Raw genomic sequence first — 25160 nt, 5'->3', positions numbered from 1 at the left:
TATTTTATTTTTGTGTAATTCAATTCTTTTTTTTTGCTTAATTCAATATTTTTTGCTTAATTCATTTTTTGTGCTATTTTATTTTATTTTTTTGCTTCATTCAAGATTTTTTTTTGCTTAATTCAAGATTTTTTGCTTAATTCTTTTTTTTTTTGCTATTTAAATTTTTTTTTCTTGATTCAAGATTTTTTTCTTGCTTAAATCAAGATTTTTTTGCTTAATTCAATATTTGCTTAATTTTTGCTATTTTAATTTTTTTTTTTTTTTTTTTTTGCTTGATTCAAGATTTTTTTTTACTTAATTCAATATTTTTGTGTAATTCAATATTTTTGCTATTTCAAGATTTTTTGGTTTAATTCAATATTTTTTGCGTAATTCAATATTTTTTGCTATTTCAATATTTTTTATTTGCTTAATTCAATTTTTTTTTTGCTTAATTCAAAAGAACTTTTGTCTTTTTTTTTTTCCAATTAATCTTATTAAAATACATAACATTTAGCACATTTAATGTCTGAAGCAAATCATTTCTAAAAAAAATTGTAGACCAGTGTTATTCTTTTTTTTTTTTTTTTTTTTAACAATTTTACTCATTTTCTAAGTATGTGTTCACTTTTATGCCATATTTCAAGGTTTTTTGTTCATTTTCCCCCTTATTTTTCAAGTATTTTGCTCATTCTATTCTCACTTTACCAGTTTTTTTTTTTTTACATTTTATTCTATGAATAATTGAAGTAAAACTGCATTTTACACCAATAATTTCCATGTATTGATAGGATTAGTGGATCAACAGGTATTAAACAGTTTAGATCAGTAGATGGGTTTGGTCGTCAGTGGCTGTTTGGGTCTTTATGGGTTAAAGGGAAAAAAATAAATGTCAAGCAAGTTGAAATGTTTCTAGGAATAGAGTCTTAGCATTTTTTTCATAAGTTCAGACAGAATTTAACTTTATCCTAAGAGTTTTTGAGTAAATAACGAGATAAAAGACTGTTTAACCTTATTCTCTTTATTTTGGCACTAGTTGCACAACTTGTCAATTCAACTATATTTAGTCTTTTGTAAATATTTGTGTTTCTGTTGCTTAAAACATGTAGAATTTCCTCCTTATCAAACGTCTATTCTGTAATAACATGTGTTCAGCTCGTTGTAGATTTTTTGCCTTCATATAAATCTTGTTGGTTTGACTTCAGATCATGTGGTTTGTGTTCTTCTACTGTGTTCGGTGCTTTCTGGGTTTGTTTTTCGCTGTATTTCAGACGTCATTGCACTGAAAGTATCTGATATTTGAGCTGACAGAGGAGATGAGCCGTTTCTGAAGTTGAATAAGTGTCTTGTCTTTAGAACCGTCGGTTTCATTTGAGCCTAAAGTCAGATTTACGCACAGATTAACGTCCCTTTTTAAACGACTGGGATCGATTTCAGTGAAGAGGCAGCGGCTCCCAAAGTCCAAGTCTGAGCTTCATCAGAAATTCTCCACAGTGATCCTGTCCTGTTGAAGCCCCACACTTAAATATGAAGGACTGGCACCAACACATCTGACTGAACGGTGCAAAAGGAGCGGAGTTTAAGCAGAAATTCATGATCTCACCAACACTTGGACTTTTATATCCAACTGTTACGTCTTAGAGATCTTATTAAGAGAATGATATACCATAAAACATCAGATTAGAGAAGATTATTAAGACTGTTTATCCCATAAAGAACCACATATCCACCCCTGACCAGAACCATCTACTGTTTAATACCTGTTGATCCACGAATCCTATCAATGCACGTCAATAATTGGTGTAAAATACAGTTTTACTTCAATTATTCCTTGTATAAAATGTACAAAAACTTCTAAAATAAGGAAAAAATTAACAAAAGAACCTGGAAATATGGTACGAAAGTCGATGAGTACATGTAAAGTGAAGAGAAAATGAGCAAAAATAGTTGAAAAATTAGGAGAGTTGATAGTTTTATACCATCCAGAACCTTGGATTTATTCAGTTAACCCTCAAAAACCAAACCCATCTACTGATCTAAACTGTTTAATACCTGTTGATCCACTAATCCTATCAATGCATGTCAATAACTGGTGTAAAATGCAGTTTTACTTCAATTATTCATTGGATAAAATGTACAAAAACTTCTAAAATAAGGAAAAAATTAACAAAAAAACCTGGGAATATGGTATGAAAGTCGACAAATACATGTAAAGTGAGGAGAAAATGAGTAAAATAACTGAAAAATGAGGAGAATTCATCATTTAATTAACATCTGAACCCTGTATTTATTCTATTAACCCTCAAAAACCAAACCCATCTACTGATCTAAACTGTTTAATACCTGTTGATCCACTAATCCTATCAATACATGGAAATAATTGGTGTAAAATGCAGGTTTACTTCAATTATTCATTGGATAAAATGTACAAAAACTTCTAAAATAAGGAAAAAATTAACAAAAAAACCTGGGAATATGGTATGAAAGTCGACAAGTACATGTAAAGTGAAGAGAAAATGAGCAAAAATAGTTGAAAAATTAGGAGAGTTGATAGTTTTATACCATCCAGAACCCTGGATTTATTCTGTTAACCCTCAAAAACCAAACCCATCTACTGATCTAAACTGTTTAATACCTGTTGATCCACTAATCCTATCAATGCATGTCAATAACTGGTGTAAAATGCAGTTTTACTTCAATTATTCATTGGATAAAATGTACAAAAACTTCTAAAATAAGGAAAAAATAAAAAACCTGGGAATATGGTATGAAAGTCGATAAATACATGTAAAGTGAAGAGAAAATGAGTAAAATAACTGAAAAATGAGGAGAATTCATCATTTAATTAACATCTGAACCCTGTATTTATTCTATTAACCCTCAAAAACCAAACCCATCTACTGATCTAAACTGTTTAATACCTGTTGATCCACTAATCCTATCAATGCATGTCAATAATTGGTGTAAAATGCAGTTTTACTTCAATTATTCATTGGATAAAATGTACAAAAACTGGTAAAATGAGCAACATACTTAAAAATAAGGGAAAAAAATCACCAAAACACATGGAAATATAGCAGAAAAGTGGACAAATCCTTCTGAAGTGAGAAGGGAATGAGTAAAATACTTGAAAAATGAGGAGAATTCATCATTTTGTTCACATCTGAACCCTGTATTTAATTTATTTGCATTTCATGTTATTGTTCATGATTTTTACTCATAAAACATCTCTGTGACCTATTTTGCTTCCTAATATTACATTTAGGGAAAGTTTCCTCATTTTTTCTAATATTTCATACATCTTTTCTCTGAACAGTCGTGTCATCCAAGTTACAAAACAAACAAAATCCAGTTTTAAACCTTAAGGTTAATTCTTTTAATAATCCAAACATTTCCAAACCCCTGAAAAGAAACAAAAACATCTATCTTGGTGGAGGATTTTTACTGAAAAAATGCAAAATACAGGCAAAAATTTTATAGTAAATGGTGATAAATCACTTAAAAATAGAGAAAAATTAACTTGGGAACTGACACAAAAGTAGTGCTGGGTCTAAAGGGGTTAATTTATTTACATTTCATGTTATTGTTCATGATTTTTACTCATAAAACATCTCTGTGACCCACTTTGGTTCCTACTATTACATTTAGGGAAAGTTTCCTCATTTTTTCTAATATTTTATACATCTTTTCTCTGAACAGTCGTGTCATCCAAGTTACAAAACAAACAAAATCCAGTTTTAAACTTTAAGGTTAATTCTTTTAATAATCCAAACATTTCCAAACCCCTGAAAAGAAACAAAAACATCTATCTTGGTGGAGGATTTTTACTGAAAAAATGCAAAATACAGGCAAAAATTTTATAGTAAATGGTGATAAATCACTTAAAAATAGAGAAAAATTAACTTGGGAACTGACACAAAAGTAGTGCTGGGTCTAAAGGGGTTAATTTATTTACATTTCATGTTATTGTTCATGATTTTTACTCATAAAACATCTCTGTGACCCACTTTGGTTCCTACTATTACATTTAGGGAAAGTTTCCTCATTTTTTTCCTAATATTTCATACATCTTTTCTCTGAACAGTCGTGTCATCCAAGTTACAAAACAAACAAAATCCAGTTTTAAACTTTAAGGTTAATTCTTTTAATAATCCAAACATTTCCAAACCCCTGAAAAGAAACAAAAACATCTATCCTGGTGGAGGATTTTTACTGAAAAAATGCAAAATATAGGCAATAATTTTATAGTAAATGGTGATAAATCACTTAAAAATAGAGAAAAATTAATTTGGGAACTGACACAAAAGTAGTGCTGGGTCTAAAGGGGTTAATTTATTTACATTTCATGTTATTGTTCATGATTTTTACTCATAAAACATCTCTGTGACCCACTTTGGTTCCTACTATTACATTTAGGGAAAGTTTCCTCATTTTTTTCCTAATATTTCATACATCTTTTCTCTGAACAGTCGTGTCATCCAAGTTACAAAACAAACAAAATCCAGTTTTAAACTTTAAGGTTAATTCTTTTAATAATCCAAACATTTCCAAACCCCTGAAAAGAAACAAAAACATCTATCTTGGTGGAGGATTTTTACTGAAAAAATGCAAAATACAGGCAAAAATTTTATAGTAAATGGTGATAAATCACTTAAAAATAGAGAAAAATTAACTTGGGAACTGACACAAAAGTAGTGCTGGGTCTAAAGGGGTTAATTTATTTACATTTCATGTTATTGTTCATGATTTTTACTCATAAAACATCTCTGTGACCCACTTTGGTTCCTACTATTACATTTAGGGAAAGTTTCCTCATTTTTTCTAATATTTCATACATCTTTTCTCTGAACAGTCGTGTCATCCAAGTTACAAAACAAACAAAATCCAGTTTTAAACTTTAAGGTTAATTCTTTTAATAATCCAAACATTTCCAAACCCCTGAAAAGAAACAAAAACATCTATCCTGGTGGAGGATTTTTACTGAAAAAATGCAAAATATAGGCAATAATTTTATAGTAAATGGTGATAAATCACTTAAAAATAGAGAAAAATTAATTTGGGAACTGACACAAAAGTAGTGCTGGGTCTAAAGGGGTTAATTTATTTACATTTCATGTTATTGTTCATGATTTTTACTCATAAAACATCTCTGTGACCCACTTTGGTTCCTACTATTACATTTAGGGAAAGTTTCCTCATTTTTTTCCTAATATTTCATACATCTTTTCTCTGAACAGTCGTGTCATCCAAGTTACAAAACAAACAAAAACATCCAGTTTTAAACTTTAAGGTTAATTCTTTTAATAATCCTCACATTTCCAGTTTGTCCATCATGTCAGAAACCTGCTGTTATTGTTCCGTGAAGCTGCAGAAACGTTGAAACATGTTATTGAAGGTGCGTCGGAGTCCAAATCCAAAGGTACTCTGGATGAGTACAAGTAGCAATCAGAAAAAAAACCTTTTTGGCTGGAAAAATATACATAAGTGACATCGTTTTTTCCTCTAAATCTCTTTGGAAAAGTGAAGAAAACCAATCTGCGTGGCATGTAACCCTGCAGAAAGAGGATAAGTGCAGCGTTGCATATGCAGGTCTAATCTACAGTCCGTTTGATAATAAAGGGCTTATTTTGTCATTGTTCTGAAAGAAAAAAAAAAGCCTGCACACATACTCTTTGTGTCAAAAAGCTTAAACAGTTTGTCTGTGTGATGAGGGTGGGCTTACGATTTCTGATCCATTAGGGATTAACAGGAAGTTTGGTCCGGCTGCAAAAAAGTGCAACATGTGGCAGCAGTTGTTTCTGTTTGAAAGCATTAATCCCATTCGCAGCAGAAACAGCAGAAACGGCTAAACGTCCTAAAACAACCAGAGCGTCCTGCGCCTTAATCCCACCGCCCATGCACAAATTGTTTTCGCTTTTTCTTCTGAATCCCGGCAGGAATTACAAGACAGACAACCAGATGTATCCTTTAAGACTTAAAACAAAAAAAAAAAAGTAAAAGTAAGCCAAGAGATTAAGACTAATGCCTTTCAATATTGTTATACAGATGAAAGTTACCGAAAAAAAAAAGTACAAGGAGTATAAGAAACAATGCCATTTCATTCCCAGAGATGAGTGGTTCAGATGCACAGAGGAGCTTTAGGATGCAATGAATTCTGTTTGTAGTAATTTATGGTAAAGACAAAGCATACAATACACTATATAGTTTTATACTGATAATCCTGTAAACGCTCCATTCACACACAGAAGCACAGGGTCGCAGAGTTGTTTTTACCTACACTGTAAAAAATCTAAATGTTATCAAGTGATAATTTTCACTTGTTCCATTGGCAGATTTTTTTTTTTGCTTGAATTAAGCAAAAAAAATCTTGAATTAGGCAAAAAAAATCTTGAATTAAGCAAAAAAATCTTGAAATAAGCAAAAAAAAAATTCTTGAATGAAGCAAAAAAAAAAAAAAAAAAATCTTGAATGAAGCAAAAAAAATCTTGTACTAAGCAAAAAAAAAGACTGAGTTAAGCTAAAAAAAATAAAATAAAATAAAAAATCTTGAATTATGGAAAAAAAAAATCTTGAACTAAGCAAAAAAATCTTGAACTAAGCAAAAAAATCTAGAATTAAGCAAAAAAACTAATACTGATACTGATAATCCTATAAACGGTCCGTTCACACACAGAGGCAGAGGGTCACAGAGTTATTTTTACATACACTGTAAAAAAAATCTAAATGTTATCAAATGATAATTTTCACTTGTTCCATTGGGAGATTTTTTTTTTTTTTGCTTGAATTAAGCAAAAAAATCTTGAATTAGGAAAAAAAAAATGTTGAATTAAGCAAAAAAAAAAATTTATTGAATTAAGACAAAAAGATCTTGAATTAAGCAAAAAAATCTTTTACTAAGAAACAAAAAAAAGATTGAATTAAGCTAAAATAAATAAATAAATAAATAAATCTTGAATTAAGCAAAAAATAATAATTTTTAATTAAGCAGAAAAAAATCTTGAATTAAGCAAAAAAAAAATCTTGAATTAAGCAAAAAAAAATCTTTAACTAAGCAAAAAAAAAAAAGAGAGATTGAATTAAGCTAAAAAAAAAAATCTAAAAAAAAATCTTGAATTATGCAAAAAAAAAAAATCTTTAACTAAGCAAAAAAATCTTGAATTAAGCAAAAAACTGATCCTGATACTAATAATCCTATAAACGGTCCATTCACACACAGAGGCAGAGGGTCACAGAGTTGTTTTTACACACACTGTAAAAAATCTAAATGTTACCAAGTGTATGTGTCTCATTTCTAGTCCAAATATCTCATCACACTTAAAATCAGACAGAATCACCTAAAGAGGAACTTTTCAGTGAGATATAAGAGCTGATTTATAGACAATAGATCTGGAAAATCTGGTTTCAAGAAATCTTACCAAGATAATTGTCACCTGTTCCGTTGACAGATTTTTTTGCTTGAATTAAGCAAAAAAAATCTGTCAATCTGCCAACATTAAAGTCCTCATTTTTTATTGGTCCACAGATGAAAAACACACAATTATTTGCTAAACGTTACTCAATGCAACCAATGTAAAAACTATTTTCATGCGTCTTTTTTTGTTTGTTTGTTTGTTTGTACAAAAGTGTTTTTATTGTTAAACAGGAATAAAAGCAGCTAGATGAAAAAAAAACCTAATGTTTGAATATGAGACTAATGCTGCGTTTCCACTATGTGGAACCGGCTCGACTCGGGTACCAGGTCCTATTCCTGTAGACCGTTTCCATTACAGGATACTACAGACTTTTCAGTACCTGGTCGTCATGGCGATGCGGTGTGTTACTTCTGTGTCGTCTGCTCAGAGTTGCAGATAAACTCGCTCGTTGTGTGTTGTCTTGTCAAGTTCATGCAGAATTTTTACGTCTGAACCTCCTGGACAAACCGTGGTGTAGTTTTTTTGGGCTGTCATCATGTGGATTCACCGACCGACATATTTACTGTAAAGTTCCACATCTGTTTTTTGTAAAAGGGCGGGGTCACACAGACGACTCTCTGACCAATCAGTGGTCTGCAGTGTTTACACAGTGTCACCTTTTAGTATCTGGTCCCCAGTCCTGGAACCTCAGCGGAGGTGATACCAAAAAACTAGTACCGGGTACCAGATTCCAGGTCCTTTTTCGTAATGGAAACGCAAAAAGGCCGAGTCGAGTCGAGTCGAGCCGATACTACGCAGTGGAAACGGGGCATAACGTAACTAATGCTGGGTTGAAGTGACAGTGAAACCTAACATGCTTTCAACGTCCGACTCTTTTTTTGATTTCACTGCAATTATACTGGTCAACAACAAATTTATTGTTTAAGTTTTTGGCCAAACTAATCCTGAAAAAGATCGGCTTGGAAGCAAAAAATCCAGATCGAGACATCACTAATTGATTTAACATTTAGCGTTTTGGTCGTTGTAACTGAGACAGTCAAGTGTGAACTGTAAACGTTCATTTCACTCCAGCTCTAGAGAATCTGACTGATTTATCAACATTAAAAGTAAATACATTAAAAGCTGTCATAAGTGTTCAACACTCAGGCCCAAAGTGAGGCAAGAAATAGTCAATGTTTTCAGTAAAAATATCTAATTTCACGTAATAATTTTATATATAACACTGGTCAACAACAAATTTATTGTTAAAGTTTTTGGAGCTGATTTAGGATCATTTTGGTGTGACGAATCCAAAAATCACATTCATTTTGCTCAATCAGGTCAACTTTCTGAACTCTGCTACATATTGGCTTTTAACATTTTTGCTTACATTTATGGGCATTTTCACATCATATGATACAAAATTCTTTCATATTTCTTGCAATAAACGAGTTCTGAAGATTTGACTTTTGCCAATTTATGATGAATGTTTTTTTTTTAATATTACAGGTGAATGAAATGGCTTCGACTAGAAGATCTTGCAAAAATAAGCCTGATGTATTCTGCTCCATCTGCGGTGAATACATAATAAATAATAAATACATCCTGTTAGATAATGATTTTTTTTTCACTTAAAACCTATTTTGGGTGAGAACTATATCAAAAATCAACTGATAAAGTCACAAAAACGTAATCAATTTTGTGAGAAGATCTAATTTTTCAAAATCAAATTAGCAAAAAAACCTGACCTGACTGAGTAAAACAGATGTCATTTTTGGATTTAGCGGTGCAAAATGTTCCGAATTCAGTTGGAAAAACCTAGATGACTTGCAAAAAACATTGTTTTGTAACCCGGTGTTATTCTATGAAATTTTCACAACTTCTAACCTGTATCCACTGGACCCCCTCCACTGCTCTATGGGCCCCCCACGAATGCTGGGCCCCATGAATTTGTCACGTTTAGCCCCCCTTCCCCCAGGTGCTGATGGTTCGGCTGCTGTGGACAACGTGAGCACAGGCCGGTCAGATTCTCCGGTAAAACTCAGGGTCTTCAGCTGTTTCTGCCGTATGTTTGGGGTTTTTCAGGCTTTCTCAGGTCGGTTCTTTTCAGGAACATGTAAACATTTAGCCCCCCCCCTCAGTCTGACACCACCCCCAGCTCTGTGGGACGAGCACAGACCTGTCTGTGGCGTTTTGTGTCAAGGCCGGAGCTCGGTCGTCCACAGATCCAGACGTCCTCGATGTGAAGACGACGGCGGAGGAACAGGAACTCTGTGTGACACTAAGGGGGGGGGGAGTGGGGGGGGGGGGGGGAGTTAAGGCGAGGCCGCATCAGACGACTGCCGAGCTGCATCCGAGTGTCAGTTTCCTAAAATAGTGTGGAGCAGCGACTGCGGTGAAGACGCCAAACAAACAACAGCTCTCAGATCACGTAAACATCGGATAACACACACGACACGACAAACTGTGAAGCCTCCCTCTGTCTTCCGGTCTCGTTAATCAGAGCTGAGGAGAAGGCGATCGGAGAGGACGCCGTCGCCGCCGCCGCCGCCGCCGCCTCTCCCCTCCTCTGACCGAGGTCCTCGCAAACACTTTGCCTTTCGAAAAAAAAAACGTTGACAAGCTCCCTCTGTGCGGTGCTGTGTGGACACAGAGGACAGAGTCTCGTCTGCAGCAGATGTCTTGTGGCGCCGACTATAAATAAAGCCAATGAGACCAGCCGGCCGCTGACGAGCACAAGCCGCCGCGAGGCCGTGTTAGCTTTGCAAAGGGCCTGTCTAGTCTTGGCACGGCAGGCGGGCTAACATTTGGCGGGCCCGGAGTCGAAGCCTGTGATGCCTGAGAGCTTTGTGTTCGGGGTTTGAGAGGAAAATAAAGATTGCGGCCCCTAGATGCGAGGCTTTAGCGATGTTGCTTTTCATGTCGGAGCAGGTGGAAGAGGACGGAGATGCACAAAGGAAGAGGCGCCCCAGGGAAGCCGACATGGAGGCAGTGGAAAAACATGTCATGAATTGTTAATTTCTCCTCTGTGCTGCGTCTTATGGTCAATTTAACATGCGTTTAACAGAAGCAGCACCACCTCATCCTATGTATGAGCCGTGGCCTAGCGTACATTCGTGCAGCAGCGGTGGCAGAACGCCGCACTAGCATGTCCCAGCGTTTCATTGACGACCCTGACGATCCCAAAGGACGTTGGTAGCCCGGGGGCCTGTCTGTCTCTATTTAAGCCCGTCTAACAGCCTCCTGTTTGGAAAGGACACACTTCCACTCGCCAAGACGCTGGAGACAGACTCAATTAAGACATTCTGAGGCACCGTTTTAGTACAGATTCAACAGAGGTACCAATGCACGGGGTTTAGGAAAGATTACACTGGTCAACAACAAATGTATTGTTTCAGTTTTTGGAGCTGATTTAGGATCATTTTGGTGCTGAATCCAAAAATCACATTCATTTTGCTCAGTCAGGTCAACTTTCTGAACTCTGCTACATTTTGGCTTTTTAACATTTTTGCTTACATTTATGGGCATTTTCACATCATATGATACAAAATTCTTTCATATTTCTTGCAATAAATGAGTTCTGAAGATTTGACTTTTGCCAGTTTATGATTAATGTTTTTTTTTAATATTACAGGTGAATGAAATGGCTTCGACTAGAAGATCTTGCAAAAATAAGCCTGACGTATTCTGCTACATCTGCGCTGAATACACCATTGTACCTAACAGGAATCAAGTCACAAGTTTCATAAAGTGTGCTTACCAATCTTATTTTAGTATTGATTATTATATTTTGTGAGAAGATCAAATTTTTCCAAATCAAATTAGCAAAAAAAACCTGACCTGATTGAGAAAAACAGATGTCATTTTTGGATTTAGCGGTGCAAAATGGTCCGAATTCAGTTGAAAAAACCTCGACAACTTGCAAAAAAAATTTTTTTGGAACCCAGCGTTATCAGCATGTAGTTGAGTAAAAAGTACTAATGCAGGGCTGTCAGACTCATTTTAGTTTAGGCCACATTCAGCTAAATTTGACCTGAAGTGGGCTGAACCAGTAAAATAATAGAAATAACAGGTTAAGAACTTATAAATAATGTCAACACCAAAGTTTTCTCTATGTTTTTGAGAGAAAAAAGTAAAATTTCGTAATGAAAATGTTTACATCTACGAACTGTACTTAAACATAACATGAACAAATATGAACAACCTGAAAATTCTGAAGAAAAATAAGTGCAATTTTAACAATATTACGCCTTAGTTTATCATTTATACACGTGAATCACAACTTAGAGATCACAGTGGATCTACAAATACACAAAATATTTAGTAACAGGCAGCATATTGGTAAAATTCTACATACGTCTCTTAAGAAATTTCGTATTGTTCATATTTGTTCAGATTAGTCACTTTTTTTTGTAAAAGGATAATCTATAAATATAAACATTTTTGTGTAAATTTGACTTTTTTTACCCTAAAAAAAGACAAAATTTACCATTTTTCATTATTTATAGGTTATTATGGTTGTATTTCACTGGTCTGACCCACCTCAGATTGAATTGACCTAAAATGATTTTCACATCCTTGATTGTTAATATCTTCATTATAATTTTTGCATTTCACAAATTCATCCTAAGGGCCGGACTGGACCCTTTGGCGGGCTGGATTTGGCCCCCGGGCCGCATGTTTGACACCTGTGCACCAATGTAAGACACTATAATCGTACTTTACCCTTAAAGACCAAAACATCCACCAACAATCAAAACTGTTTAGTCATGTAATATGTTTGAGCCACTAATCCTGTCAATCCATGTAAATAACTGGTGCAAAATACAAACAAAGGGAATAAATACTTTTAATATGAGGAGAAATTTGGCAAAATACTTGAAAATGTGGAGAATTCATCATTTCATAACACCCAATTATTCATTGAATAAAATGCACAAAAATTTGTAAAATGAGCAAAATTCTTGAAAAATAAGAAAAAAATAAACCACAAAACCTGAAAATATGGCATAAATGTGAACAAATCCTTCTAAAGTGAGGAGAAAATTAGTAAAATACCTGAAAAATGAGGAGAATTTATTATTTCAATACCATCCAGAACCCTGTATTTATTCTGTTAACCCTCAAAAACCAAAACCGTCTACTGATCTGAACGGTTTAATACCTGTTGATCCACTAATCCTATCAATACATGGAAAGAACTGGTATAAAATGCAGTTTAACCTCAATTATTCACAGGATAAAATGTACAAAAACTTGTAAAATGAGCAAAATGCTTGAAAATTATGGAAAAACATTCACCACAAAACTTGGAAATATGGCATAAATGTGAACAAAGCCTTGTAAAGTGAGGAGAAAATGAGTAAAATACTTGAAAATGTGGAGAATTCGTCATTTAATACCATCCAGAACCCTGTATTTATTCTGTTAACCCTCAAAAACCAAAACCATCTACTGATCTGAACTGTTTAATACCTGTTGATCCACTAATCCTATTGATACATGGAAATAATTGGTGTGAAATACAGTTTTACTTCAATTATTCGTAGGATAAAATGTACAAATACTTGTAAAATGACAATAAAAGGAGCAAAATACTTGAAAAATAAGGAAAAAAATAACCAAAAAGCTGGAAATATGGCATAAAAGTGAACAAATCCTTCTAAAGTGAGGAGAAAATTAGTAAAATACCTGAAAAATGAGGAGAATTTATTATTTCAATAACATCCAGAACCCTGTATTTATTCTGTTAGCCCTCAAAAACCAAAACCATCTACTGATCTGAATGGTTTAATACCTGTTGATCCACTAATCCTATTAATACATGGAAAGAATTGGTGTAAAATACAGTTTTACTTCAATTATTCATAGGATAAAATGTACAAATACTTGTAAAATGACAATAAAAGGAGCAAAATACTTGAAAAATAAGGAAAAAAATAACCAAAAAGCTGGAAATATGGCATAAAAGTGAACAAAAAACTTCTAAAGTGAGGAGAAAATGAATAAAATACCTGAAAAATGAGGAGAATTCATAATTTAAAAAACATCCGAACCAAAATACCTGCTGATCCATTAATCCTATCAATACATGGAAATAATTGGTGTAAAATACAGTTCTTCATCTTTTCATGGTCATCTGATATGACCACATTTGGGCGTTCAGAGGCTTCATAGTTACCGTGGAAACACCGCCATCTTCTACAACATTAATTCACCAGTAAAACCCATGGAGTTGGATCAATGACAGTGGATGGACACACTGGGTTTTATATACAGATTAAATTAAATAACAAAAATGCACAAAAATAAATAAAAATGTACAAAATAATAATGCAAAAAAAAAAGCAACAAACTGTATAAAATGAAGTAAAAAAGAATGAAAAAAGAAACAAAATTAACAAAAACAGCTGAAGTGAATAATATGGATCAATGACAGACACTTGGTTTATGTTCAGTTAATGATAGATTTGACTGAAAAAGTCACTTTTCTTCAGTTTTCTGTGTGTCTGATAATAACTAATAACCTCTGAATTTACTCTGAGTTTTAATGAACATGTACAGGATCAGTGAATTAAATATAGGAAAATACATGAGTTACACTGAAAAAACTCAAAATAAATAGAATAATATTACAATCAATGATGATAAAACACTTAAAACCAACACCATCTACTGATCTAAACTGTTTGATACCTGTTGATCCTTTAATTCTATCAATACATGGAAATAATCGGTGTAAAATACAGTTATTCGTCTTTTCATGGTCATCAGATACGACCCATTTGGACGTTCAGAGGCTCCGTAGTTACCGTGGAAACACCGTCATCTTCTACAACATTGATTCAAAACAGCACGAACATTGACAAAAACAGCGAACATGATCGATAAAATGGACAAAAATTAAAAAAAAAAAAAAAAAAAAATCAACAAAATAAGTTACACAGACAAAATAAGCCACAAAGTGAACAAAATTAAAGAAAAAAAAAAAACAACAAAATACAGAAAACTAAACAAAATAAGTAACAAGATGAACAAAAACAAATGAAATCATTATTAAAATGTCATTTGAATTTCAAGCATAAATCATCACATCGGGATAATGGTTCAAAAATCTGTTTGTCTGTGACATTCATGCATGTGTTTGTTGGAGTTTCATTTCAAAGCACAGAGAATTAAAATGAGTTGTTTCATGTCGCTGATGACCAGTGACGTGCCGCTAACTGCGCTACTATTTAACCCAAACCAAAACCACGTTTGAACCCGTTTCTACAGCGAAGACACTGATGAAAACAGAAGCGGAGGTCGGAGAAGAACATGTGAAACGACAGAGGAAGAGCAGATCGAACACAAACAGCACATTTCACCTCCTGTTGTTCCTCATCCTCAAACTGTTACTGAAAAGAACTTCTGACATGATATTAACCCTCTGTTGTCCAGTCCATTCGACAAGGTTGAAATTTTGAGCATCATTATTGTGGAAAAAAAATATTGTGGCATAAATGTAGACCTTTCACGCAGTGTCTTGTGTTGAATTTATTGGAAAAATTACGTAGTTTCAGAATATAACATCCAAAAATGTGTATCACTTGTCCATGTCTGACTTTTTGCATGACGTTTACTGAAAAGTGGGCAAAAATTACCCTTTTTCAGTGACAAATAATTGGAAAACCCTTATTTAATCCTGTTGCTGCTTGCAAATTGTCATTAAACTTGCTTCCTTTGAACCTTAGAAGCAGAGCTGATGGTCTGGCCTTTTGAATGAGGATCAGTTTCAGTGATTTCAGTTCAAAGTCAGTGACGTCAGATCAGCCGGTTCCTTAGAAAACGTCCTGGGACAATTTGGTTTGGATTTTTTGGCTTCTAGATAAGAATTTGACGTATAATTCTTTATGTCGAGTTGATATTATCGTAAATCTGTTTGTATTATACTCCATTCTCTTTCTTTTTCTGTTGTGAATAAAGTATTACCCAACAACTAAGTATATTCTAATATTAGATAAGCCAAATCATTACTTTTACTAACCCTACCCCCATCAGTTTTAGTTTGTGAAAAAAAATACATACCATTGTAAAAAAAAAAACTTGCATTCACTCAGTTTTTAATATCTAACCTCCAAAATGTCATCAATTCTGCCCACCTACATGGGCTACTATTAGTTTATATTATTTAGGCCCATTTACTTTCCTAAAATGAGATCAAGTTTTTTTTTTTTTTTTTTTTTTTTTAACAACCAAATGTTCATATTTGTTAGATTTGGACTCGCTCTGTCAATGATGAAGCCAATTTAACCAGAGATTTTGCATAAATGAGTTCAGATTCAGATTCCTGAGAAAATTGGACCCTAAACTGATATGTTTTCAGTCCATAACCAAGAACTGGAATTTTTGCCCTTAATGTTACTAAAATGCAACTCAAACCTTGAACCTTGTCACACAGACCCTTCATAAACACCTGAAGTCTGTCATCTGCACAGCCACAGCAGAATGTTTTTCATACGGTTTGGTTTTAACTGTTACCTTTTTTTTTTTTTTTTTTTTTTTACACTTTTTTGTATTTCATCGACTTGAGCCATAAACAAAAAATACCAAATACCCCATAACTGTCTTTTTTTTTGTTTTTTTTCTAACCCTTTACATGCCATATTTGTAATGTAAGCAAACCATATTTTTTGACATAAAAACACACAAAAAAAGTTTTGTTTTTGTTCTTTTTCCAATATACGCCATAAAAACTGGATTACTTTATTTTTCTATTTCTGCATCCAGGTTTATGTCAATGATTAACACCAGCATTGGTTAATATGATTAGATTTGATTAGGTTAGGTTTGATTAGATTAGGTTAGGTTAGGTTAGGTTAGGTTAGATTAGATTAGGTTAGGTTAGATTACATTAGATTACATTAGATTAGGTTAGATTAGATTAGGTTTGATTAGATTAGATTAGATTAGGTTAGGTTAGGTTAGGTTTGATTAGATTAGGTTAGATTAGGTTAGGTTTGATTAGATTAGGTTAGGTTAGGTTAGGTTTGATTAGATTAGGTTAGGTTAGATTAGATTAGGTTAGATTAGGTTAGGTTTGATTAGATTAGATTAGGTTAGGTTTGATTAGATTAGGTTAGGTTAGGTTAGGTTTGATTAGATTAGGTTAGGTTTGATTAGATTAGATTAGATTAGGTTAGGTTTGATTAGATTAGATTAGATTAGATTAGATTAGATTAGGTTAGGTTTGATTAGATTAGATTAGATTAGGTTAGGTTTGATTAGATTAGATTAGATTAGGTTAGGTTTGATTAGATTAGATTAGGTCAGGTTAGGTTAGGTTTGATTATATTATATTATATTATATTATATTATATTATATTATATTAGGTTAGGTTAGGTTTGATTTGATTTAGTGAGTTATTCCGAACATGCAAAGAAATAATAATAATAATAATAATAATAATAATAATAATAATAATAATAATAATTATAATTATAATTATAATAATACAAAAGTCAACTATGAAGACAATCTTAGAAAGAAAAACAGCACAGTAGTTTCATTTACATCACCGAAAAGAAAACAAGAATTAGAATAAAAGTTTTTATCGTTTATAATCTTCAACCACTTGGTCTTTACTTTCTATTTCTATCTTATTTTTGTCTTTTTTTCTTTTCTTTTTTTTCTCCTCCATGAGTAAACATCTTTTATATGAAGGTACCTGATCACCAAATGCTTCTGTAAAAAACCTACACATTATACTTTTTTTTTTTAGTTTCCTTTTGTGCTATACAGTAAATAAGTGCACATCACTGCCAACTCCGAGCCCACATAATCAATTAACTGAGCAGCGAGTGCAGCAGCAGCAGATTCTCAGCTTTGGCCCTTTGCATGTTGGAGTTAGCGTGGTAACTGGGCGGCTGACACTGTGCCAGAGTGGATGTGCTGAGAGGTGTATTAGAAGTGATAATGAAGAGCACACTTCCACTTGAGAATGAGTGTTAAGTGGGGTGTAAACAGCCGAGGGAAGACTGAGTGTGACTTCGCTCCTGAGGGAATCCTCCAACATCTCACACCTGAGAGGAGAGCGCTCACTCTGACGACCATTCCCTACGACAGGAAGCGGCGACAGGATGCGACAGCCGACGACAGCCGGGAGATGGAGAGCTGCAGCCGGCCGGCGTCCTCCATCTGCAGAGGCCACACCTGCAACGGACAGCATACGCTCACATCCACAGCAGTACAGTTTAACAATGACTGTTTCTACACTCTGTTAAGGGTTCGTGTTTTCTTTTATTCTGTAATGTGCTGAGTCATTTGTGTTTGTTATATTTTCGGTAGTTTTTTTTTTCTATTCTCTTCCTTGTGTGAGGGTGTGTTCTGTCTTTCCCTCCAACAGACAAGTGGTTAACCCATAAAGACCCAAACAGCCGCCGACGACCAAAACAACTACTGATGTAAAATGTTTAATAACTTCTGATCCACTAATCCTACCAATCCATGTAAATAATTGTTGTAAAATACAGTTTATCATCTTTTCATGGTCATCAGATATGACCCATTTGGACGTTCAGAGGCTCCGTAGTGAGCACAGAAACACCGTCATCTTCTACAACATTGATTCACCGATAAAACCCATGGATTTGGATCAATGACAGTGGATGGAGACACTTATTTTATTTTCCGTTAATGTTATATTTTTCTGACAAAGTCACTTTTTCTTCAGTTTTCTTTGTTTTTCATATAATATCCCTCAATTTTAATTTGAGCTTTTATGAACATCCACATAATTAGTAAATTTAAATATCGGAAAATACTTGATGTACACTGAAAAAAAGGAAAATACAGAGGATAATGTCATAATAAATGGCAATAAATCACTTAAGAAAAGTTAACTATAGAGAAAAAAATAATTTGGAACTGCCACCAAAGTAGCACTGGGTCTTTATGGGTTAATGGGGGATCAAGGTCAAAGGTCAAGGTTACTTTATTTATACATGTAGGTAGATTTGTTTTGCAGTCTAGGTGATTGCCTTGGCATTACAACAGCACATGCAGGGTGGGGAAGCAAAATTTACAATGAACATTTAGTTGTTTTTTCTCAGCAGGCACTACGTCAATTGTTTTGAAACCAAACATATACTGATGTCATAATCATACCTAACACTATTATCCATACCTTTTCAGAAACTTTTGCCCATATGAGTAATCAGGAAAGCAAACGTCAAAGAGTGTGTGATTTGCTGAATGCACTCGTCACACCAAAGGAGATTTCAAAAATAGTTGGAGTGTCCATAAAGACTGTTTATAATGGAAAGAAGAGAATGACTATGAGCAAAACTATTACCAGAAAGTCTGGAAGATACTATTAAAGAAGAATGGGAGAAGTTGTCACCCCAATATTTGAGGAACACTTGCACAAGTTTCAGGAAGCGTGTGAAGGCAGTTATTGAGAAAGAAGGAGGACACATAGAATAAAAACATTTTCTGTTATGTACATTTTCTTGTGGCAAATAAATTCTCATGACTTTCAATAAACTAATTGGTCATACACTGTCTTTCAATCCCTGCCTCAAAATATTGTACATTTTGCTTCCCCACCCTGTAGATTGAACATGCAAGACAGGCACTTGATCACGCTTACAGACAGGACAAAAAGTGTTCAGTGTTCCACCATTCTTCTGTATAGCAGCATGGATAAGTAAAAGAATAAAATAAATAAGATCAAATAAATAAAAACAAGATGCAATAAAAACCAGAAAAGATAAAATAAAAACAATCTGGGATAAAAACCAGGATAAGAACATAAAATTAAAAAATTAAAAAATTTGAAGTCACAATAATAATAAATAGAGCAAAGAAATGGAATAAATAACTAAATAAGTTAGTAAAGTGCAATGTCACTATTTCTTATTGAGCTCAGTGACGGCGACAGGAACAAAGCTGTTTTTATAAATGCTGTGTCCTGCACCTTGGGACTAAGAACCTCCGTCCAGAGGAAAGGAGCTGAAATTCACCTGGTAAAGGATGAGCTGCAGGTGTGCTGTCGGTCTGCTGGTGGCGGCTGATTGGTGCTTCAGAGATGAGCTGGGAAATTTAAAAGCCAGAGCTTCCTTCCTCCAGAGAGCCTCCTCTCATTCCACCCCACCCCCCCACCCCCCTCTGTGCAGACCAGCCTGTTGTAATTTTTGTTAGAACTTTGGGAAATCAGCCATAGAAGGAGGGAATCTTTTTCTTTAAGTTTTGTTAGGTAAGCTTGATGTATTTTGGTTTCCTTCGTTTGTGTTTGTAAATTATTATGACTCCCTTCCTGATTTCATTTTTCTTTTTTTGTAAATATATATTTCATATTGCAGTGGCGTGGTTGCTGGTCATTTTGTTAATTTGCTCCTGTTTGTTAAGGGACATGGAGGGAGGGGAGTCTCACACCATGTTGCGTCTCGGCAACCCCTAGACCGAGCGTAACACACTCAGATGGTCATAATCTGAGCGGAGGGGATTTTAAGGGTCTTACACTACATTTTTTTATGGTCGTTAGTTATTTTTTTTATCATAGATTCTACTTGGGTGGAGGTATTATGATGTTGCCTGTTGGGTTCTTAACCCTCTGGTATCCAGGTGCGCTTTTTAGGCACACTTTGCAGTTCGTGTTCAAAAACTTCATATTATTTTATTTTATTTGCTTTAGTTGGACCATAAGGGATTATCCAAAACAAGGAGCTACTTTATATTGAAATAAATGGTGAAATGGCAATCAATTAAAATTTGCTCTCTGACGGGATATTACTGTGTTTTGACCCATTAAGGTTCACATAATTCATGCATGAAAAGGTTAAAGAAAACATGTGAGAGCTAAAAGACTCCTGGAAAATCATTATTTATGACTTAGTATTTTTACAGACAAGTTTAATGTAAGTCTACGGTAGCCAGGGCTTTTAGGACCCAGCACCTAGTGGCTGTCAGTGGTATCACAGCTTTAACAGACCTGTACGTGAGCTGCTGTTTGAGCTTCACATAACAGTTTGTGCCTGTTCTGCATCAGATTAACCTGCAAATGTCTTTATGCGAAACAAAACAAAGTTTATTTCAAATGTACATGTGGAACTTTGTATTTATTAATTAAAGGACGGTGCTTATTAATTAACATAAATACACCAGATTATAGCCAATAAGAAGTTCCATCTTCAGTCCCTTGTCACGCCAAAGCCAGCCTCACATTAAGGGGAAGGGATTTATATAATTTATAAACTTCTGTACTTTCACAGCTCATGTGTATTTCAATAAGATCTCCAATAACGAATTCACAACATATCACATATTTCTGTTCCATGGTGATTTTAGGAATATTGAAGCTGGAAACCAGAATAATCCTCATGCATTTGGACCCAAACTGATTAAAAATAGGATAAATCTGTTACAGAATGAGACATTATTTTTAATTTATTTTAATTTATTCTAATTTTATTTATTTTATTTTATCCTATTTTGCTTTGATTTATTTTATTTTATTTTATTCTGTTCTATTTTGTTTTATTTTACTCTATTTTACTTTATTTTATTCTATTTTATTTTATTCTATTTTGCTTTGTTTTATTTTATTCTGTTTTGTTTTATTTTATTCTATTTTTCTTTGTTTTATTTTATTCTATTTTGTTTTGTTTGATTCATTCTATTCTATTTTGTTTTATTTTATTCTATTTTGCTTTGTTTTATTTTATTGTATTCTATTTTGTTTTATTTTATTTTATTTTATTTTACCCCAGGGTGAGCTGTTATTTTCGTTCAGGCGGTCTTTGGCCACACCCTAAGGGTCCACTAATGATGACGTCAGTGGTGATTTGGAAGATGTAGCTGGAACTTGTTAGACGCTGGCGTATTTCAATTTTATACTGAATTAATGTGAACATTTTTGTACAAATGCGCAGTGCCTATTTCAAGCCTCAAAATGGGACTCATACTTCATACACCAAATTAAAAGGTGGGTAAACTGACGATTTGTTTACGCAAAACAATGCGGCACGTTAGCTAGCTTAGCTTAAATTAGCCTGTTAAGTCAGTTTATAGAAGCTGAACCGCACTGAAAGTTTGATCAAAATAAGTGGTATTTACCCATTATGGCTTTTGAGTTTGTGAAGAAACTTTATATAAGATGTTCTCAAATTAGTTGGAGTCTTTCGACAGTTTCGGCGTTGGGTATTCTGAGAAAGTAGGGTCTTGTATATTTATATAAGTGTTCAACACCGGCCTCTAATTGTGGTTAAATGACCTAAAAACACACCTGGGGAAAACACGAAGGTTTATTTTAAGGAACAAACGCCTGATTTAAAGTGTTTCAGATGTTTATGGGATTAAAACATGGTGGCTGGTGTTTAATCCTAAATGTTGAGCAGTGTTTGTGGGTGTTAATGTGAACAATCAGCATAAACTAGACCGGTTTGGTGTTGGAAAATAAACCGGAATAACAGGCAGGAAACTTTAAATCATTTACTTGTGGAAGCTGACAGATTAACTGTAAAACACGTGAGGGAATTTGTGAGTAGTTGGCAGTGGTGGGAGGCTTATACATATCATTTACTGGGGTCAAAGTAAAAATAAAGCGCTGAGAATAATCCAGAGGGAAAACATGCATTCAAAGCCCTGAGTATTTAATTATGGTGAAATGGTCTTTATCACTGTTATGTTCTTATATATGATGTATCCAACTAATTCTGTAAGGCAGTGTTTTTCAACCTTGGGGTGGGGACCCCACTTAGGGTCGCCTGGAATTCGAATAGGGTTGCCTGAAATTTGTAGTAATTGAAAAAAATACAAACTTACCAATAAAAAATATATGGTGAGTTGACAGAGACAATCCCAATCCACAAAGACATGACAAACTGTGAGTCTGAAACTGAAGCACTGTGGTTCTGTTTATCTGTCAAATGTTCATTGTGGTCAGTTTCAGATGCCGCAGCTCTTTCATAACTTGAAAACTTGTGTGTATGTAGGACAGATGTTCCCAACCTTTTTTGGTTTGTGACCCCATTTTAACATCACGAATTTCTGGCAACCCCAGACATTCAAAACAGATGGGGTTTTTTTTGGCTAAAATTAGTTTGTTTTTGATCATGTAATAGTTTGCTATACTATGTTGCAAATAAATGTTAATTTTAGAGGACATTTAGTCTATATAATGCAGTGTTTTTCAACCTTGGGGTTGGGACCCCCCATGGGGCTGCCTGGAATTTCTAGTAATCGATAAAAATAAAATTGCTAATAAAAAATCTAGAGTTGACAGAGACAATCTCAATCCATAACAGACATGACAAACTGTGGTTGTGAAACTGCAGCACTGTGGTTCTGTTTATCTGTCAAATGTTCTTTGTGGTCAGTTTCAGATGCTGCAGCTCTTTCATAATTCATAGTTTCAGTTCTTGTTTGTTCAGTATTAATTGTCAGCCTTGGAAATCACAGCTGGACTGACTGTACATATCCTGACCAAGGAAAATCAAATTCTCACTTTTTGCAGTAATCTACACCTGGCTTTTCTGCCTCCGTCCAGAATAATATACATTATATAGACTAAATGTCCTCTAAAATTAACGTTTATTTGGTAACATAGTATAGCAAACTATTACATGATCAAAAACAAATTAATTTTAGCAAGAAAACTGTCTCTGTTTTGAATGTCGGGGGTCGCCAGAAATTTGTGATATTAAAATGGGGTCAGGAGACAAAAAAGGGTGGAAACCACTGCTGTAAAGCCATGTGAGACAACCTCATTGTGATATAGGGCTCTACAAATAAAACTGAATTGTATTTTGATCACTCTATTGCATTTTACTGATTTACATGTTTAAGGTTGAGCTCATTTGACTGACTTTGTAAACAGCTGGTTTAATGTATGGTGATGCATCATATTCTATAAGATCATCACATCTTTGTTATGTTGCTGATTGAGTTATGCATCTCTAAAAACTTTTCATGAGCTCATAATAACAGGACTGTCTTTAGATTCGTGACAGTCTAGTTCTTAAGTACCTCATTTATCTTAAGAAGGATGACAATTTAGAGCTCAAACCATGCAGGAGACCCTTCATCCTTGAAAACATTAGATTAAATGCAATCCAAAAAGCAACTAAAACTGCCAGACAAACATAGAGGGGTAAAAGGAGGGTACAGTATTTGTGTTTCTGCCATCAGAAGTTATACCTTCACTTTAATTTATTTAATATATATCCAAATAAGAACATAAGAGAAGTAACCAATAATATATTATAAAATGATCCGCTTTTCTTCTGTCAGAGTGAAATAGACGAGTAAAGTTTTTCTTTTTTGTAAAAACTACACAAACTGAAAGCAGACCGTTACATTCTGTCTGAAGTTGTACATTTGTCTATTTCTAGTCCGATTAGATTCATACTGTCTACTGAAAGTGTAAAGATTTCCTTTTTTCTTTTTTGTCAGACAGACAGAAAAAGTTGATATTTGTTGTAGCTGAAACATGTCAAAGTAAATATCAACTTTTTCTGTCTGTCTGACAAAAAAGAAAAAAGGAAATCTTTATACTTTCAGTAGACAGTATGAATCTAATCAGACTAGAAATAGACAAATGTACAACCTCAGACAGAATAATGGTCTGCTTTTAGTTAGTGTAGTTTTTATTTTGAGCACATAGAATCAGAACCAAACAACGTGGTCAAACAGAATTTTTTGGTGCTTGAGAAGGAGCTGGAAGAAGTATAACTCACAGACTCCCACCCCTTTTTACAAACTGATAATTAAATTAATTCCGCTGCCTTTTCTTTTAACACACTTTTTATTTATTAATGACAGAATAAAGCTCTAATAGGCTCTGACATGGACGTGCTTGTGTGTTTCCAGCTTCAGGTTATTCAACCGCCGGCTCTGCTGGTTCAGCCATGCCTCAGAAAGTGCAGAAAAACGCTCAGACTGCGCACTACATCGAGCTGGGGGGTTACCAGTACTGGCCCGTGCTGGTTCCCAGAGGTATTCGACTGTACACCTACGAACAGATCCCAGTGTTTCTGAGGGAGAACCCGTACATCACAGATGGATACAGAGCCTACCTGCCCTCCAGACTCTGCATCAAAAGGTGAGACACGGAAATGAATAATTATAGGAAATTCATGTATGGTTATGAAGCTGTTCTCTGCTGTGAACTGAAAATGAGATTTATTCTTCTCTAAGGGAAGATTTGTAGATAATCAGGTACTTTTGCTCAGCTTTTTGTCACATTTGGAATTTTCATTAAATAATTTGCAAGTTGCATTGGAAAGTTACAGAGATAGATAGATAGATAGATAGATAGATAGATAGATAGATAGATAGATAGATAGATAGATAGATAGATAGATAGATAGATAGATAGATAGATAGATAGATAGATAGATGGATGGATGGATGGATGGATGGATGGATGGATGGATGGATGGACTTTATTTATCCCATACTGGGTAATTACATGACTACTACAAGATCAATCAGTGTTGTAGAAGATGACGGTGTTTTCATGTTCTTTACGGAGCCTCTGAACGTCCAAATGGGTCATATCTGATGACCATGAAAAGATGAAGAACTGCATTTTACACCAAATATTTACATGTATTGATCAGGGGTGTAAGAAAATATTGGTATCGCAATATATTGTAATATTTCACTTCACAATATTGTTTCACTATATCGATATTTTTAGGGATTTAGTCGAATGCAGACATGGAGGAGGTTCATTTTTATTCTTTGTTTTTCAAACTCTTTTATTTCTATATTCACGTGGGTATTTTGTTCTGTTGTTTGTATAC

At 34.1% G+C, this 25160-nt stretch overlaps 1 protein-coding gene across 1 annotated transcript in view; it reads left to right on the top strand.

Annotated features, from left to right (window-relative positions):
* Positions 1-21186: 21186 nt before the first annotated feature.
* paqr3a (progestin and adipoQ receptor family member IIIa) overlaps positions 21187-25160 on the top strand; it is a 26609-nt gene continuing 22635 nt past the window's right edge. The window contains exons 1-2 of the mRNA XM_030144188.1: positions 21187-21337; positions 24223-24454. Coding sequence (XP_030000048.1) covers positions 21277-21337; positions 24223-24454 — 293 coding nt within the window. The 5' untranslated portion in view covers positions 21187-21276. The remainder of the gene's footprint in view (positions 21338-24222; positions 24455-25160) is intronic.

This window comes from Sphaeramia orbicularis, chromosome 9 (assembly GCF_902148855.1).
Source record: "Sphaeramia orbicularis chromosome 9, fSphaOr1.1, whole genome shotgun sequence".
Classification (NCBI taxonomy): domain Eukaryota; kingdom Metazoa; phylum Chordata; class Actinopteri; order Kurtiformes; family Apogonidae; genus Sphaeramia; species Sphaeramia orbicularis.
The sequence above is the reverse complement of the archived record's forward strand: the minus strand, read 5'-3'. Positions and strand labels throughout refer to the sequence as shown.